The sequence below is a fragment of the Gymnogyps californianus genome, chromosome 3 (genome assembly GCF_018139145.2).
Source record: "Gymnogyps californianus isolate 813 chromosome 3, ASM1813914v2, whole genome shotgun sequence".
NCBI classification, from domain to species: domain Eukaryota; kingdom Metazoa; phylum Chordata; class Aves; order Accipitriformes; family Cathartidae; genus Gymnogyps; species Gymnogyps californianus.
In genome coordinates this window covers 30296601-30312310 of record NC_059473.1, presented here as the reverse complement: position 1 = coordinate 30312310, position 15710 = coordinate 30296601, and the positions used below count along the sequence as shown (strand labels likewise).

The following is a 15710-nucleotide window of genomic DNA, read 5'->3' as shown; positions in this document are numbered from 1 at the left end:
CAATATAAGCAGAGCTATACTGAGCAGAGATATAAGCTGTGGTTTTTACATACTGTATAAAACCCCCCTTCTAGTCCACAAATCTCTATCTGAAAAATTAATACAGTTTTAGCTTATGGAGATTAATCCAGATTTAGCTTATATTTCATACTTTAAAAACAGTGAACACAAACATGATTTTTTTAAACTCCTCAAAGATAGACAAATATAAATAGAACTCCCACACAGAATAATCTTCAGAAATCATTTCCAATGTGGAAAAACACTGCTACTCTATGGGAGGCTAAGGACTGAAAAAGGGGAAAGCAACCATTCAAAAGCATGTGTAGCAGTATTATTCCCCTTCCCTGTTATTTTTAGTTTTGCTCCCTTCTTGGAAATGTTTGTGCACAGGGTAAAATAATTAATCCTTAACTTTTACACGCACAAGAAACAGCTTTGCACACTGAATCACAAACTGTAGCAGAGTGTTACTAAATCAGTATTATCTGGGACTCTGGGTGCGCCCGAATATGTTCAGAGACCATTGGGAGCATCCGACACTGTAGCTGCTACTGAATAAATGGGCATTCAGTGTTGTTACCTGATGTCTTTGCAGCCTGCACGCAGGACAGAAAGGACTTCTCATGAAGTTGTATTATTCTCATAACACAAATGCAAATTCATGGAGGACAGAGGATGAGCAAATGAAAATAAGTAACACAGATGGAAAACAATACTAACCCCTACAACTTCAAAGGACAGAGGCATATGGAACACCATGCACAAGCCAAGCTCCTATTCCCAATACACAAAATTCCTGAATCTGAGAGGCCTACAGAGATTTTTCTTTTCTTCTTTGCAACTTCAGCTGTTTTGCAGTCACGTAATTTCTACGCAATCTACCTGATATTTATAAGCTGTTGCGATCTCCAAGAACTATTATAAGTGTCATTCTAAATTTTGGACTGTAAGCAAATGAAAACATTACATCCATTAAGACTCTCTTAAAAGAGTTCAGTCTTGATGTACCTACTAAAAACACATTAGAAAAGAATTAAGATGCAAATCTGCTTGATCCTCATTTGGCAGAAGTAGGACTAATAAGTTGGCACTGCAGCCTCTGTGCCCACTGCATTCCTTTGTTTCTAAAGTTTCAGATAAACAAAGAATTTTGCACTGCTGTGTTAGAAGCCAGAAGATTCAAGGAAGATTTCAAGAATTTTTCTGATGTTATTATTGAAGAGACATAAGACTAAGGCACTTGAAAAAGAAATAAAATAAATAACACGAAGAAATGCTTGCCTTCCCTCAGGAGAAAGCTGTCAAGGAGTCTCCTATTACATGCAAAGAACACTCTGCAAACTTTTTTAGGAACTACATGATTTGATCCTTTCTACACAAAACTGGTTACATTTCCTGGCCCACCAAAATAGAGCCTGGTATACACGAAGTCTTTGATTTATACACCTGGAGCTGAGAATGCTCCCTTTACAAGAAGCCTGGTTTCCCCTAGGTTGCATGTTCTTTCTTGATGAATTGCCAAGGAATTACCTATTGCTTTGGAGAACATCTGTTATTGTTCCATCTCTCAGAATCGCACACACATCCATTTCTAGTTGCCACGTACATGAAGAGTTTTGAAACTTCTTCTCTGTTCAGAGCATGTGTTAGGAAGAAAAAAGAAAAGGAAATCTTCCAAATTTTATAATCATGCTTTGTCTTTGATATTGTTATAAGCTCTTGACAGAGAGAAAGAACAAAATACTTCTGAAACTATCATGGGGAATAAAAATAATCTGGTACATATATGAAAGAGAAACAGCACTAATTTGGGCATACAGTGATCTAATAGGGTCTTACATCACATATTAATCTGAACTGGAGCGCAAATTCAACTGCTGAATTAGTTCCTGCTGCTTCCACACCAACAGAGCAATTCTGCGTTTCAATGTTACAGTCCTAGGTCGAGCATTAATGTAAAAAAAAAAAAAGGCACAAGAGATAGACTTTATAAAGAAAAGATTTCTTTATAAAGAAATCAACTTGAGTTATCTAGGCAAGCAAGTTTTTTAAACATTTGACATGCTTCTTTATCACAGACTCACTGACTAAACCCTCTCAATGTTATTTTAAAAGCAAACAAGTGACTGAACTGTGGTATTTTTTTGTCCATAGTACACAACAGTAAATTATGTGTGTTTACTACCTATACGATATAGTTATACTAAAAAATCCCAAATTGTTCAAAGAAATTTATGTTGTTTGCAGTAAAAAGAAAAGCAAAGTAGGAGTAAAAAAGACACATTACACAGTTCAAGCCACAAAACCTCCCTCCTACTATCACCTCTCCCTCTAAAACACAGACCCTCATGTGAGATTTGACACTAGCCAGAGTCAGTGAGGCAGAACGTTTGCGGAAGATTGTTCCAAGTGACAAAAGCTGCAAGGCACACATGATAGATCACCCACCAGAAAAGACTCAAACTTCATTTAAGACCATGATACCAGAAGACAACATCTAACATGCTACTCATGCAACCCTTCAACTACTAGCATGCTTGGACAAAGAAAAAGAAAAATGTTGCAATTCATAAGCATCTACCTACCAGCTGATTTATCTACATTTGGACAACTTTCACTTGAAATTAACTAAGGCTAGGTTTTCAAAACGTACCTTGAGGATTCAAGCGCTCAAAATCTCCTGCATTGTGCCTCCAAATCCTCCAACATACCTTTGAAAAAAATCAACCCAAAACAGCACCGAGTACCTGGGCCAGGAATATTGACCTCGTCATAAGCTGAATCAGATGCTTGCAGTATCAAGTCCAACTCTGCTGCCAAGAGTAATTTCAGCTCAGTAGAGTAGTCTGGCAAAACGTTACAAGACAATGTAGGCTCTCAACAAGAGTAATGAATTATTATTTCTGTAGCAGTAATGTTGAAGGGTGCCTGTGAGAACTTTTAGCCCATGTAGCAGCTCCAGGATAAAACACCCACCTCCTACTCTGGGGAACTTCAAGGAATAACAATCTGGTTTGGCATTTCAAGTAAACACTTTTGTTCCTTTCCTTGGACACCATTCACAAGCTTCTGTTGCTTTGTCTCCTTAGGTTTTCAGCATAAGGATTTATTAATTTCCACTAATAAATTAGTGGAATTTGGTTTTATACATGTATGAGAAAAAAAACAGGAAATCTGGGAGAGGGAAAAATCTGTAGAATATGTACTTTATCTTAAAAGGAAACAGGAGAAATTATGATATGCTTTTAACCAGGAAACTGAAAGGTACCTGAACCAGCGTACCAAATACAGGGTTTTTTCCCTGTTCTCTTTTGAAGACTGAACTTGTAGCATATTAAACTGCAAATCAATTTTAGTATTTACATGCTTTATGTGAATTGGTTTTATCCATTTGTACTGCTTCATCATCATGCACACTATCCCAAGCCTGTTAAAACTGTAAAACTAAAATGCTCTGTCATTTCAGCGGAAGAAAGCTTATAACGTTATATTCAGTAACACTTTTAAACTATCAGAAGTTCCTGAAGTGAATGATACCTGGTACCAGCACAGATGACAGCAGAAACACTGGGAATAGACATATGTGCATGAGAGGGTACGTAAAGAAAGCATTTCCCTGTAACTTCACAGACCCTGCATACCATGTGGTACGTGCGTGCATGCACGTACACATGTGCGCACACAAAGACCACGCTGAGGGTCTCTCCTCCCCAGTGTCCCATTCAAAACAATTGCTTTTCTGATAGTAGGAACAGTTTTTTCACCAAGAGCCTCTCTGCCAGAGCAGAGCTACATCTAGCCTGATTTTAGTCTCAGACTGGGAGGACTGAGGTGTAATTTCAGGCAAACTAGAAAAAGTACATATTTAAACCCGTATGAACTGAGCTGAAGTTGGCATGAATACTATTAGCAGCACGTGAATGTAGGAACAGACATATATCCCAGATTTCTTACTCCCTCCACGACTCATCACTCAAGGGCCATTACTAGTAAGCAGCGTGTCCTTTCTTACCCATCTCCACAACCTCCAGAGGCTCTCCAACTTGTAGCGGAATTAAAAAGCATTTTTTCCATTTTTATCTCTCAAGCAAGTACAGCAGTATTTCTGAACCTACTGAGACAGTTTCTTAAAGACTCCTTGCTTGAAAAAAGACATATGCACTATGCAAACTATACATGCTCCCCAGAAAATAACTGCCTATATTTATTTAATTTTTGTGATTAAATATTAATGTGAGCCATTTGACAATAAGCCTTGTTATAGTACTAACCAAAAAAGCCCTCACAGTCTTACAGTTTGCTCTGTGTCCAAGTATCAAACTCCAGAGTGCTACCAGCGGTTTAATTTTAAAATCTTGATTAAAATTACACTTTCACCGTAGTTTAGTACTAATCTATGGAACAACAGTTATGAGCAGATGAAAAACTCATTTGCATATTATCAACAGAACAGTAATTGCTAAAGACAAAAGGAAATCTTTCACGGTTCTCTAACATTTGTTTCTAAATCCTAATCTATCATGATGATTCAGGACAAAGAATATTTGGAGTACATATGAGCTTTTGAAGGATGGTTAAATTACACTCAATTAGAACTCCATCATGTTTATAAATCCTCATGTGTCTGTCATCTCCCAGGCCAATAATTAATGGAAAGTGTTAAGGTAGGAGAAAGAAAACAAAACAAAAATCCCTCCAACTTGTATGACCTTCATGACCTTCCCTGAGTTCCTTCCTTACAATTGATCCAAAATACTAATCGAATGAAGAGATGAAACGATGATACAATCTTTTCCCAATGATGCGATGCTCCTATGCCCAACATAATTTTCAAGAGCCTTGTTTTCATTTGCCAGACAATCTTTGCACCACAACGGCTTTGTGCTATGTCCTTCATCCTTTTAGCCACGTGGATCTTTGACAGAGGGTTTTCCCTGCTTCACTGGATGACAAAGGGTTAAACGAGATTTTGAGAGCAGTTGGCTGATTTCATGATGTTCTCCAGCAGTCTGAACAAACAGGAAGCCCGGAAATGAGTGATAATTGTTAAATAAGAGCTCTTAAAACACCTGCTTAGCTCTAACTGCTAACTATTAAACCATTAAAGCAAGTTAAAAACAAAATCCCCTAGAGAGATTTCCACCTGCTTTCCCCATCTATTTTCTTAATTTATACAATGAGACATTCAGAAACACCCAGTGGATCTGGAAGCACGACCCCCTCCAAAAGCAAGCACAACCTGCAAGGCTGGTGCGCTCCAACACCCTCCCAAAGCTATGTGGGCACTCACATCCCTTTGCTTTTCAGAGAAATGTACGTTTTAAGTCAGCTTGGTGTTTCTGAAGTTTCCACCCAAAGTTTTTCCCAAACGTGACTGTCTGTACTTCTCTTCTGAACAGAATTTGTATAGCCATTCATCCTACACAGCGAGGAAGCGGTTTTGCAGGAGTAGGCCATTTTGTAAGGCAGTTAAGAGAGAAGGAAAGCTGGAAAGGCGTGGACCTTCCCTGCCATTAAACTTAGTGGAAAGGCTTTCTGCATTGTTAAGGTCAGGAATACAGGCAGAATCACAATTATTGAGTTAGTTTTTTAAACCACACGAGATTTAAAACAAAACAAAAAACCCCACCAAAAACCTACGCAGAAAAAAGCAGCCACTAATAAAATATTACTTTTTTGGATAAAGGAGTACAAGCATCAAACAAAAATCATAGCCATTTGGACTGGTACCATGAGTGTTAGCTCAGTTCTAACTGCCCTCTTTCTAGGGTAGTGCATTTTCTGGGAGGGTTATTGATGGTCATTGATAATTGTCTTGCCTTTCATGCAAGCACCTTCTATTCCATTAAATCCATGACTCTTGAAAGAGAAGAAAAATTCTTTATGATTTACATGTCTGTATATATCTTGTTTCCTTAAATATCCTTAACAAACCAGTTCTGAGGATTAAGAAGAAAATTCTCCCCCAAATTTCAAATAAATAAACCAATAAATAAATAGGAAGCTAAGAGAAAAGGCAGCAATTCATCCACTTTAAAGAATATTTGTAATTCTGTTGTCAAAAATGATCTCATTTGCAACGAATAGGCCCTCTAAACACACAAGGTGTTTACTCCAAGCAGAAGTTAGATTTTTTGCAACTATATTGGTTTTCAATGAAAAAGAGTTAGAATTTAATTTCCTTTCTTCCCCGACAAACAAGCAAAGTTACGGAAAGATGAAATGGAACATAAAGCAGCAGATGATTCTAAAAAATGTAAGCAGCACATGGGGACTTGATCATCAGTAGCTTGTGCTTCTAAATCACCTTGGTAACTATGAGAGTTCAAAATTGCTATCCCATTGCCACTTGCTATGAAAATTAATTATTTCCAACATTTCTTGTTAAGTTTAAAGTTGCATGCCTGTCATTTTCTAAAAGGTTATAAACTGATAACTTTTCAATAACTCAACATTACTCAATATCTGATTTAAAAGTTAGAATTTAAAGTAGACGTATGTTTGAAAAGAAAATCAAGTCTCTTACCACAGCAGCTTGGAAACTATTTATTAAACATCTGTGCTATTAGCCTAAACAGAACAACTTAAACTACAGCTCCCATCCAAAAACCTGTTGGCCTTGTCAAAGGTCAAAATGAGACCTACACATCCAAGAAGACTTACCCTTCTCAGAAACGAAATAACTGAAAGCATTCTTAGTTTTAATTTCATACACTTCGTCCCACACAAAGCAAATAAGAAAAAATTACAACAAAAATTACAAGCTTACATGAACAGCTCTAATCTACAAACACAGAATAGTATAAAATTTATAAATGGATTACTAACTGCTTAACTTCTTTAATAAAATGAGTTTTATTTTAAAATCCTTAATTTTCTTCCATGATTTTGTTTAGTCCTTCCCATTATGAACATCTACAGCAGAAATCAGATTTAAGAAGAAAATGCACGGAATAGAAAGCTCCAAAACCACTGGTCTGAATATAGTACTACTTCCACATGCCACTGTAAAACAACAAACGTTTTGGTTTTATACTAACAAATTAGACCTTGAAACACCCAGCATACCTAACTGCTGCACGGTGCTGTATTTTTCAGTAGGCTGATGAAGGACAGAAAATCTCAGACACAAAAGACACAGGAGAAGAGATTAAAGTCATCTGTGAATGCTTTTCCTCTGCATGATATTGCCCAACAGCTTTCCTTTCTCACCTTCTGCCTCAGGAGAGGAAGCTCTTTGGGACTCATGTTGTGCCCCGGGTCTTGAGGCTTCGACTTCCCACGGCATCTGCGGGTGCTACTTTGCAATTTTGCAAGGCAAGTGCTGCTGGTAACGGCCTCCGGCTTTTGCAGCAGCAGCGGGTGGCTTTGGGTAGCTGAGCTGCCTAACCACAGAAACCCAGCCGAGGTGTGGCAGCGCTGTGACATTCGGCACTCGCCGCTGAGGCGTCAGCCCTGCACAGTGCAGGAAGCACAGGCACCTCTCCTTCCCCACCACCATCGCCCCATCCCCTCACCTACCAAGCAGGAGTCCCAGCAGCAACTCAGCGCAACCACGGCGGGTGCTTCGCACGAGGCTGGAAGCCCACTGCTGTCCAGGGAACTGTGGCTACAAGGGGCCAACACAGAGTTGCACGGCCTAAGCCTACTACAAGGGACTAGATCAAGGGCTGTATGGGACACTAAGGAGCTGCTCTTATACCATGAAGAACCAAAGCACGGGATTTCATTGATGGATCCCATCAAGTGCCTAAGAGTCCGGGTCAGCTCCCACAAGCACTCACTTTGGGACAGCTTGCCCTTCAGGCAGGCAAGGCAGTTGGCAGGCAGGGACCTGCACCTCACAATTAATGCTTCTTCCTTCAAAAACCTTTCTTTGGCCAACAAAGGTCATTGCCACACCGCACAGAGGCAGCACTGCAAATTGGACTCAAACTACTTCAACCTAGCTTGTGTATCTCTCTGCCTGTACTCCCCACCACCAACTGCACACCAAGCCTCTGCCTGCTCATGGTTTATGTCCTCCAGCCGCCGGGAATGAAGTGCATGTTGCCAATTAGCCTTGTTAACACCCCCCCAAGAAGCTCCCGCTGCTCTATTAAGCCCTATTGTTGGATTGCTGGCAGCAGCTGTGGGGTGTCTGGCAGTTGGGGAGAGGACTTAACTCCTCGCCTCCTAGGCCCTGTATGGGGCCAACCCACCCTACCACCAGTAAGAAATGGTAACGTAGGAAATTTGAACAAAAAAACAAAATTAGAATCCCCACAAAAAAGCCTGGAAAATCTTCTTGAAAGCCTGAGCAGCCACACAAGCAAGGCTGGAACAGATAAAGAATGCTCCCTAATTAAAACTGGCTAACACTTCTATAATATTATCTGATGCTCTGTACTCTTTTCTGCATTCTCTCAAAATTTCATGTGGTAAATCAATCATGACAAACACAAATATCTGTACTTTCTTTCATCCGCAGCAACTGACGTATTTATATATTTTTGATGTTTTACAGCCACTGCAGTATTTCTAAGTTTTGCTGTTCCAATAAAACATTCTCTGGCTTATTATGTAGCAATAACATTTTTCAACCCAATTTTCATTTCACTGAAGAACTGCCTAGAGAAGGACAAACGGCTTTTAAAACTGCATCTTAACTCCTACAGGCCCGGCTATTTCAACAATGCCCACTGATTCTTACTTAGCTAAAACTCATGTGAGGCCACATAAACCCCCCAAAAATGTAGCCCCAAACCCAATCCAAAGTACAAAAGGAGTAGACATCATACCCCTGTGTCTGTTAGCAGCAGTGTATGCAAGTGAGTTATCTCATCTTTATTTGTTACAGTGCTAATTCATCTCAGGAATTAAGATACCCTGGGTTTTTTTTATATATGGAACTAAGCTATTCTTCAATCTCTTCTTTACCATGCACTTTAATTTTTATATTAACAACTGACTCGCTTGGAGAACTTCTCAAAAGAAAAGAAAGATGACAGGATGCTTTTGTGCTTGTGATAGCAAACTGACTTTTCAGTATTGGACTAACACTAAATGGATAATTCTCAGATTAGTCAAATTAAATTCAGTAACATTTACAGAAATACCAATATGAAAATATAAATAAAACCTGCTGCAGTGGGAAGTAACCAGCTCAGAATTATCATGCTCTTTCCAACTGCTTTGCATTTTGTTCAGGACTTGAAATTGCAGTCATCTTATTTTTGATGAAAAAATTCTTTATTGCCTTTTTTAAACTGCCACCCCCATTATGTGAGAATCAGAAGTTTCTTAAGAATTTTGACTCTGCAGAAGAACTTTCAACCTCCAAGTTTAGAAAACTTTTCTAGTTCATGTCAATAAATACTTCTTAGAGGACATGAAAATTACATTATTAATTATCACGCAGAACCTTGTGATAAAAACAGGATGGATTGCTATAGCACAGAGAATTCCATAGAAGTATGTTACTATTTGGAAAATTGTTATAAAAGATTGAAGTACCCTGTGATAATAAAATCCCTGAATATTTCCTACTTTTGTGCTGTATGCATCTCTAAATCTTTAATAGAAAATTTTTGCCACGTATCTGTACCGTCTCCAGAGCTCCAGCACTCCACTGTGATCCAGCCACATGGCACAGGAAGGTCAAATGTAAAAAAATCCAATGTATCACCTTTCCCAAGCAATAATTGCCACTCTTAGAAATGACACAATGAGATACTACTTCTTGCAATTCACCAAAAGGAAAAAATGTCCCAGTTAGGCATTCTCAGGGTGACAGGATTGCTTAATGGGATCAGAAGAGAAATCATTCCTAATCCCTTCTACCCCATTCAAGTTCATCTTGTATCTCCATCAAATACATATGTTGTAATGATCTAACGTGGAGAAAGCATTAATAGTATTTAGTTTATAAGGTTAAATTGTGACCTAACTTTAACCCCACAAAACGTCAGTGATATTCGTGTGGTTTCAGCTGCTGTTGAATATAAGCAAAAGCTCATGAGAATTTTTGCAGCAGCACCTACCCCAACTTGGTTCACAGACTGTTCTCCAGGTCTTTCAGAAACAGAACATGAATTTTGCAAACCACCAGGCAGGCTATCGAGCAGGGTTAACCCCACCTTGATAACCAGCTTTCATGAGGTTCTTATCTCTGCTTTTAGCACTAGCATAGAACAGATATTCCTTTTCCATCCTCCACCCACAGCACCATCCCTCTAATTGCCAGTGCTGTCCTTTTCTTTAGCTGGAAGGGAAAAACTATTCAGACTAGTACCTTTATACAGAGGAGTGGCATCTTACATTAAGTTCCTTACCCTGCTAGGCTTCTTTCACAGTATGTCCAACTCAAGTTTACAGCTGACAGACGTTTGCCAGGGGGACAGAATTCCACTCAAACCCATCAAACATGCCCACTGTTAAGAAAACATGGTTCTCACTACCCTGGTGGTGAGCACCTATGGGGAATATTGACAGTCCTTGTTCAGCTCCTACTTAGCAAATGCCTCTATCACGTAAGTCATCCTTACAACATACTACCCGTCACTTTTACTGGAAATCTCACAGGAAAAGATAAGATACTACAGGTTGTGAAGGTTAACCTTAAGGTTACTGGGGTCCATGCAGTGTAGCTTCAACTAAACCTAACAGCACTAGCATAAACAATACCAGTGAAAGGCAGACTACTGAGAATAAGGAGAGCAGAAGGTCTTCAGGCCAGAAGGTTGTTTTGTGATGGAAAAGTTGAAGGGTATTTGGTCTACAACCAGTTGAGCAAAGATACAAATTAGGACTGGTGAGACAAGGAAGAAAGCTGCTTGCTGGTGGGCAGGGAGAAGTCCTTTTAGTTAGGGCAGAGTATTTAAGTAAGCTAGTTGTCAGTGGGAAGGGACCGTACACCTGAAAGCACAGAGCTTCTGGGCTCTCGTGCTCAGAGCTTCTGAGCCCAAGGACTTCTGGGGCCAGCAGCAGAAACAGCTCTCCCAGAGTAGTTCTGGGAGGTGTAGAAAAGCCATGAAAAGACAAGTAGATGTAAATTTTTTCTCTGTTAGTTAACTCCTGCAAATTGAAGCAATGCTTAATTTACAATCCCTATACTTTTTTCCAACGGGTACTCAAAAAAACGCCTTCAAATACTTTTAAAAACCCAACTGTTTCTTTGTTAGAATTAAGAACGTTTACATAGAGTTACAAGTGTTTAATTCCTTCCTGTCCTTCCCATCAATATATTCACTGATTTTAAAGACCAAATCCTTCCCTTGCTGCTTCATTATTCATGGAAGAGACAGAGGATGCTGCTTGCCATTTATTTCTGCTGAACTACAAATATTGTGCTGGTTTTGAAACGGGTCCATGGGAGCAATAATAAGAAAAAGCCAATCGCTGAAAGCTGAAAAATAAGTGAAAGATAAAAGGGCCATTATTCTGAAATCAATAACACTGCTCCCTAAAAGGCGTTCTACACTGAGGTAATCACATTTGCTGCGGTGGAGCCGCAGCAGCTTCACTGTCCGGGGGGGTTTGCAGACGGGTGCTGGTGCAGGTCGGCACCATGGGCAGAAAGCAGTGGTGGGGTGTGGGGGGCGGTGAGTGGGGCGGGTAGCAGCAGACAAGAGAGTACACAGCCAATGTCTCAATTTTGTTTGCTCAGTGGCCAAAGTCTACCTGTACCACACAGCTGAAATTTCCTGGCAAAAACTTTTGAAAAGGTACTTCGCAAGCTTGTAACCTACGGGATCCTAACACATTCTTTTTGGTAATTTCAGCTCTTCCTCTAAATACTTATATTTGAAAACTTTACCGAAATGAGTAATTCACTAGGGTTGAGACTTCCATAAGTTTCTACCTATTTTTCATTTTATCTAGATACATTTACAAACTATATTACGTTCCCTGTAACCGAAAACATTGTAAATGTTTTCTGGAAATAAGACTCTGTGGATATGCTATATTCATGACACCATGATAAACATACCAATAACCCCAAGGAAAATTACATTTGCAAATTCTGCAGAATCAGACTTTTTGATAATGTAACCATTTCTCAGAATCATCTGAGATGGTAAAAGGATTCAGCTACTGCTATAGGAATTATTGATCCCATCTAATAGAAAGCCATAGATACAAACTCCCTGAAATAGCTCCAGAAACAACCTTCACAATGTGTCAGAGCGGATGGAAGAGGAAAACAGCTGGCAGGCGTTTTCAGCTTTTTCAATGAGGAACAGAAGAACCAAGTCAGACAGGGAGCATTTGGAGGATTTTCTCCAAAACAACCATAGGCAGCACTGTATGAAGTCTGGTGGATATCTGTGGGGATTCTGTGGGTCTGATTCTGAACCGCATCCCATCTGAGATGAAATGCCACAGCACGCAGCATTGTATCAACTGACACTTTCAGCACAAGAATAAAAACAAGCTTCATTAAAACCTGCACATAATTATCAATGCAGAATTATTATGTGCACTTGAAAGTAATCTTCAAAGTACTTGAAAAATAATCTTTTATAAATAAAGTTTTGTAGTGTTCATTTTTTAGCTTTATAGGGACAGCGATGCCACACAGTGAGAAATACCAAACAGACACATTTCAAGAGTTTTCGTTCTTTTTATCAAGCATTTATAAGCAAGATTTAAATTCCACTTCCAAAGAACAAAATCAGCAGATTTCAGAAAATCCAGTTTACCACTAGTATTGTAGTTCAAGTGTCTTAAATTCAACTGCAAATAACAGAAGGGATCAGGATGAAAACGACAGCCTATTAACTCACCTAGTATGAAGCCCTGAAAAACAGATAGTTACCTTTGGTAATGCTGTTATAATTCAGGACCACCTTTAAAGCTCTAGAACAACTTTGCAACTTTCAAAACAGAACATAAAACCCAGAACAAGGGGGAAAGAAGACCACTCTCCTTACTTTGCAGTTGAATTCAAATTAATTCAATTTAGTTACGTAAAGGCAGATTGTTTCAGAATACTTACTGACCTATCTTGCAATGTAACAAACTTCAGAAGCCTAGTCCAAAATAACAAGGAAACCAATAAACACACACGCACAAACAACATTAAGGAAGATAGTCCTGGCTTGCAAACGACACTTCAAAGCACCTGTGAAAATGAATGCCATTCACAATACTAAATATTGTGAACAACATATACTCCTTAAGACCCTGGGATCAGTATAGATTTTAGACTTTGGACTTAACAGAAGTGAGAAAAGCTTCAGGCTGACTCCCCCCAAACTTCCCTGATCTCAGCACTTTGGTCTTGAGGTTCCTGCTACCTTTGGCTTTTGGAAGTTCCCTCCTCTGATGGACACGCACGCAGTCTTGCATTTGCATATCTCAGTAATCGTTATTCTCATATCTTGGAATATATGTTCCCTGACTTCCCACTGAGGGAAGTTTCTGAAATTGGAGTAGAAATTTTAACTGATTACAGAACACACATGAAGTGGTGGAGACAGTTTTTTTTGCTCGGAGTTAATTAAATTCAAGCAACAAGACAAAGATTGAAAGTTTCTGGAAATTACAAAGTAAAAGTGAATAATCTTTAACTGGGAAGGTGGGGCAAAGAAGCCCTTTTGCCTCAGTACGGCTCACAAATAAAAGAGGAGTGGGAGCTTGTGAATTTTCACGAAAAGGAAATGGAAAAGGAAAGGGATTACCATTATTATTTCAGAAGACAATGATGTACAAAAGATACATAAAATATATCGTCTCTGAAATTAATTCTTAATAGTGTATTAATATATAGTATGCCTCGCTATAGTATATAGATCTTTGAATTTCCAGAATTTAATGTCATAGTGGAATCTACTCACAGTGAAACCCTTAATATACTGAATGTTTCCTGTTATCCAATTTCCTTTCACTGTATTTCAGTAGAACAAAAATTTTGTAGACAGTAGGCTAACCTGGCAATGTACATTTGAAGAAATAGGGACAAAGCTTCAAATACATCACATTCTAATAAACAGCACAAAAATTGAAATACACAAGTGCACGGTAAATAAGGTAACAGATTTAAAGACACGTAACATGATTCCTGGGGTTTTTTCCAAATCAATTCAGCATTGACCTGAGATAATTTTTCATTCTATTCTCTCAGTTTCAACACCAAACCTCCAGCCTACAAAACTGGCTGGATCAAAAGCCAATGTCGCAGATTTTCCTTGTAGTTGTATTACAATTTCATCTCCAGGCAGGAATCTAAGAACAGCCTCCTCTATGGTTTACTAATTATCTCCAAGACACAAAATTCAGCCCTGCTTAAAAGTTCCTCTCCTGTAATCAAAGAGAAATGTTCTCTGTTGTACTATTTCTGCATCCCAGGTGTTTTACTGAAGTCATTCCTTGCCACATGGCATGGCTCTCTAGCTCCTTTACAGAGATGATCACAACAGACCAGGACACATTTTAATTTAGATTTTTATCTCTCACTTTCAGATCTATCAGTGAAAATCCACTCACACGACAAGCGGAAGGTAGCCACAGTGATAGCTTTAAGTGTTCAACTGATGGACCTTGTCAAAAGAAAATATATGGGCAACGTAACACATGCATAAGTAGGAGTACCAATGTCTTGCTGAACTTATATAGATACCACAGTGAAAGCCAGAGGAGTTCAGTGAAAATTAATTCAGGGCTTTCCTTATTTCCTTCTGAAATTGAATATACCGGTGTCGGCACACAAAAATCAAGAAAGGTGATAGATTTTTTCCAGGGCTGTGCATATCATCAAGGCCAAATTCTCTAATATCTAACATAGTTGATAATTTCCAACACAGTTGATTAGTGCTCTCTTCCGCATCAGACAATAGCACATAGGTACAATTTAAAGGAACTGCTCAGTGAGAGAACGGGTGACAGAATAAGGTCTTGAGAAATTAAAAAGATTGCATAGGAAATGTACTTATAATTAGATATCAAATAGGATGTATCATAAAATACATGAAGTGCAATATAATTAGCCATTCCAAAGCCGCAGTAGTTTTTCCTGTTTATATGGTTTATTTCTAGATCTTGTATTACACATTATTATTCAGATCATTCAGTTGCTGTCTTAACTATCTAATGTGTGTCCTTGCAGACATACAACAAGCAGCAAGAGGATAACTCTACATGAATAGTAATGAGCTATGGAGCAATGATCAGGGAAGACAAATTTCAAAAAGAAAGAGGGAGGAAGGGAGGGAGGGAGGATCTTTGAATAGCTACTATACCTGGAAAATACATGCTCAAGAAATCAAGGTCTTGGTTTCTCAAGCCATAAAATAAGGTAATTAAAGTTACATACACAATCTTATTTTCCCATAGAATCAAAAAGTGGTACTTTGGGGTAAAAAACCCAATCAACCAACAAACAGAAAAAGTGTCCCTCATCTCAATTTTTAGTAGCAGATAAGAGGAAATGAGGTATTTGAGTTGCAGATGTTACCGCATTCTTGACAACATAACATTCACCCTGGGAAGGGGGTTATGAACAGGAAAAATACCCTACTGCACTGCTATTCTCAGGCTTATTGAGAATCACAATAATAAGGGATATTATATATTCCTTATAACAACTTCAACCATATTTCTTTGCATATGCAAACTCTCTCTAAAAAAGTCAAGCTCAAGTAAGGTTAGCAATGTAGCTCTAAAAGCACAGGGTGTAGGATGGATTGGAAAACCTGCAGGAAAATTAGAAGGAGAAGTTGGGCAGC

General features: G+C 38.8%; 1 protein-coding gene across 2 annotated transcripts in view; it reads right to left on the bottom strand.

Moving 5' to 3' along the window:
- Positions 1–15710, bottom strand: part of PRKCE (protein kinase C epsilon) — a 301786-nt gene that overhangs the window by 218424 nt on the left and 67652 nt on the right. The window contains exon 1 of one of the 2 annotated variants that reach the window (XM_050893524.1): positions 7216–7262. The exons of the other annotated variant lie outside the window; for it this stretch is intronic. Coding sequence (XP_050749481.1) covers positions 7216–7251 — 36 coding nt within the window. The 5' untranslated portion in view covers positions 7252–7262. Of the gene's footprint in view, positions 1–7215; positions 7263–15710 lie in introns of those variants that run through there. 2 annotated transcript variants of the gene reach the window in all.